At 43.7% G+C, this 3399-nt stretch overlaps 1 protein-coding gene across 1 annotated transcript; it reads left to right on the forward strand.

Annotated features, from left to right (window-relative positions):
- The first annotated feature begins 1939 nt into the window (after nucleotides 1-1939).
- LOC124687499 (aldehyde dehydrogenase family 3 member H1-like) lies at nucleotides 1940-2741 on the forward strand. The gene is made up of 3 exons (XM_047221275.1): nucleotides 1940-2257; nucleotides 2349-2417; nucleotides 2512-2741. The coding sequence occupies exons 1-3, from the start codon at nucleotides 2045-2047 to the stop codon at nucleotides 2644-2646; spliced, it is 417 nt and encodes a 138-aa protein (XP_047077231.1). The 5' UTR covers nucleotides 1940-2044; the 3' UTR covers nucleotides 2647-2741.
- Nucleotides 2742-3399: the final 658 nt, after the last annotated feature.

Below are 3399 nucleotides of genomic sequence, written 5' to 3' on the forward strand. Positions count from 1 at the left end.
ATCTACGGAACCGGAGCCCCGAAGGCTCCTCACACGCTGAGGCGACAAGCAGCAGCTGTTTGTCACAAATACTGAACAGGGTGGGGAAGGTATCTCTAAGTGGCCTCCGCCCCACCCACAAGTCAAGCCAAAACATGGTGCGTTTCCCGTTACACACCATATGTTTGGCGCCTAGTTTAAAAAAGTATTTGATTTTGTGTAAGCTTTTCCAAACTGGTGAGCCCTACACACCAGAACCTGAGAAGATATCGGACGCTGCCGCGTACTTGGCTCTAATAACTAACATTGTTCACATCAATTCAGTGGTAGACATGCATATAACGAAGAAGATGGCTACGAGGACAAAGTTCAGATGCAACACAGAGCCTTTCACGTCAAACAATACCTAGGTTTAGCCCCCACGAACTTTACGCCTCCAGGAGTCCTCGACAATGACCTCATCTCCACCAACTTGACTCTCCAAGTTGACGCTCTCAGGAGTTTTTCATGGCAATCTGAAGACAAGAACATTAGGATCAGCAGAGCAGCAAGTTATGTGTAACATTTTGTACATTCAGCAAGAGAGAAACAATCTGGGCGTGTTTGTCATGACTTATTGACAAGTGAGGTCAAGTTTCATTTCAGTTCAGCTCATTTATTTTTTTCATTTCAGTTAACCTTTGCTCCTACCAAAAATATTTATCATTCACACGTTGTCCGCTACATGTTGCGGATGTTTGCATATGCCGCAAACTAAACGTCTACATTGATAGCAAACTGAGCTCCAAACTTTGAACCTGCAAGCTCTGAACCTGGACTACGAATTCTGAACAGCACACTCAAATGAACTGTAAACTGCTCTGAAATGCAACAATAAACAGACACCATGAGAAGTGGAAACTGCTCTCAAAACAGATGTAGATGATGCCAAAATGTACAGGAGTAGACCGGCATCCTCAAAAAATAAAAATGGCAGGAGTCGAATGCTACTTTTTTTGGGTCTTGGAACTAGACAGTAGTCGGTTCAACTTAGTACCAGCAATCAAACTGAAGCATCACATCTACATATGAATAGCAAGAGAAAATACAACATGAGCATTTCAGTAAGATGTAAAGTAACAAATTGCTACTTACCAATCAATCAACCAGATCTACCAGCAGCAAATTTATGGAGAAAGAATCACAGAAATTTGGTAGAACTAGATTGCGATGGTAAAACAAATAAACCTACATTTTTCCAAAAAAAAAGAGAGAATAGGACATGAAAAATAGCATTTTTTCGATACGACTCAAAGAGAGCCGGGTTTCACTATGAGAAATATAACGGGAGATAAGTCTTAAAGCAGATTATCCTAGCACTAGCTTGAAAAAATAAGAGAAAATGTCAGCCTAGTGTCAAGTGTCAACCCTTCATGATGAAAAGAAGCTCCATCTAAAATATTGAATGGGTAGTTAGCAATTACTTTTTGAAACCGAATACTAGTAGTTAGCAATTATTCAGACCATCAGAATTAAGGAGTACAGCATCATAACGGTTGGTTCAGTGCAAGGATATATGGATAGAAAACGACCATGCGTCAACCGGGCAAGAATTTTGTCATCCATGGCGCCGAACGAGAGGATACTTATAACACAGAGAGAGATGCTCTTGGTCATGTGGCAGCTGGAACTACTTCCCGAGGCCCAATTACTTTGTGATCATGACGGGTCGGAGCCTCGGGGCGGCTTGATTTTGGCCTCGTTTAGGAGACAGAGAAGGTGATGAACTGGTGATGTAGCTACGGAACTGGACGATAAATTGTAGCTGGTCCTAGTCATCTTGTTGCGGATTTAAATTGACAGTGAAGCACCTATAGTCATCTGCAGCCCAACTGTTCCAACGTGACAATGAACCACCCCATTTATGAACGGCGCGCTGTATCTCAACCACACGGCCGGCCGGCGCCGGTCCGGCGGCCCGTCCTCCACGCTATTTAACACAGTCCGCGTGGCGCGTCATGCCGCAAGTTAACCTCCACAACGTGCGCACTTGGTGAGCAGCTAGCTCCTCCGTCTGTCTGTCTCCATGGGAAGCATGCCGGAGAAGCCCCGCCATGGCTTCGGCAGCCTGGTGACCGGCCTGCAGGAGGTGTGCGAGAGCGGCATCACCAAGGACCTGGCGTGGCGGCGCTCGCAGCTCAAGGGGATCATCAGGCTCCTCACCGAGAAGGAGGAGGAGATGTTCGACGTGCTTCGCGATGACCTCGGCAAGCACCGTGCTGAATCCTACAGAGACGAGGTACGTACGTGCTTATTTCAGTTCGAGTCTGTCTAAAACTTGTTTTGTCTTCTGGCCATTTCATGAAGTTGTTCGGTTCGGTCGTCTTCAGATTGGGGCTCTCGTCAAGTCCGTCAACCACACGCTGCGAAACCTGGAGAGATGGGCGGCGCCCGAGAAGGCAAGCTCTCGCCACATCCCGTTTCTGAAAATCTTTAGTCAGGCTGCTGATTTTCCCAATTAGGCGAATGACTTGCTGTTTTGGTAAAGTGCAGGTTCAAGCGCCGCTGGTTTCATTCCCGGCCACCGCGCTCGTGGTGCCCGAGCCGCTCGGCGTAGTGCTCGTATTCTCCTGCTGGAATTTGCCATTAGGTGAGACTAACTTTTTTGTTGTACACTATAAATGTTGATTCATACGGTACATATTTTGACAAATTGCGACATAGTAGTACTCCCTCCGGCGCAAATTAATTGATTTAGCCATATATTATGTATTCAGTACAAGTGTACTCCCACCGTACCGTTTTAATCGACGCGGAGCGGTGCATACCAATGTATGTTTCACGTGATGGCGTGATGGCGTGAGTCGGTTAAATAAGAACTGAGGTAGTATTTCTGAGCTGCCCTAATTAATTTTGCCCAGAAGAAGTGTGTCCTATGGATGTTAGTTATGAAATCCGAAGTTGTGGATTTGGTGTATTACATTACATCCAGCTACATGCATGTGTTTTTCTCTAGTCGGGGATGACCTACCTATGTCGAGTTATGGTACTACTACTACCTCAGTTCCGGTGAGCAAGCTTTTTAAATTTAGTTCAAAATCAAAACTTATAAAGTTTAAGTAAATATAAACATCTACAAAAGGAATAAATATATTATCAAACTATACTTTACGGTGAATCTAGGAGTAGTATTGATTTGGTACCGTAAATGTTTGTGTTTTGATCTATAATATTGATTAGATTTAGATGATGTTGACTTTTAACTAAATTTATACTTGTCTTACTCATTGAAGCGAAAGGGGTATTGTGCCAAAACATGTTTTAATTTTTTTATCTATATAAGTTTTCATGCGTAAATCACATTAGCGACATAATCTTGGTTAAATGGATCGCATTTTCTAGATTTTCATTATTGTACATAAACATGTTGCATTAGTTAGT

The sequence above is a fragment of the Lolium rigidum genome, chromosome 2 (assembly GCF_022539505.1).
Source record: "Lolium rigidum isolate FL_2022 chromosome 2, APGP_CSIRO_Lrig_0.1, whole genome shotgun sequence".
NCBI classification, from domain to species: domain Eukaryota; kingdom Viridiplantae; phylum Streptophyta; class Magnoliopsida; order Poales; family Poaceae; genus Lolium; species Lolium rigidum.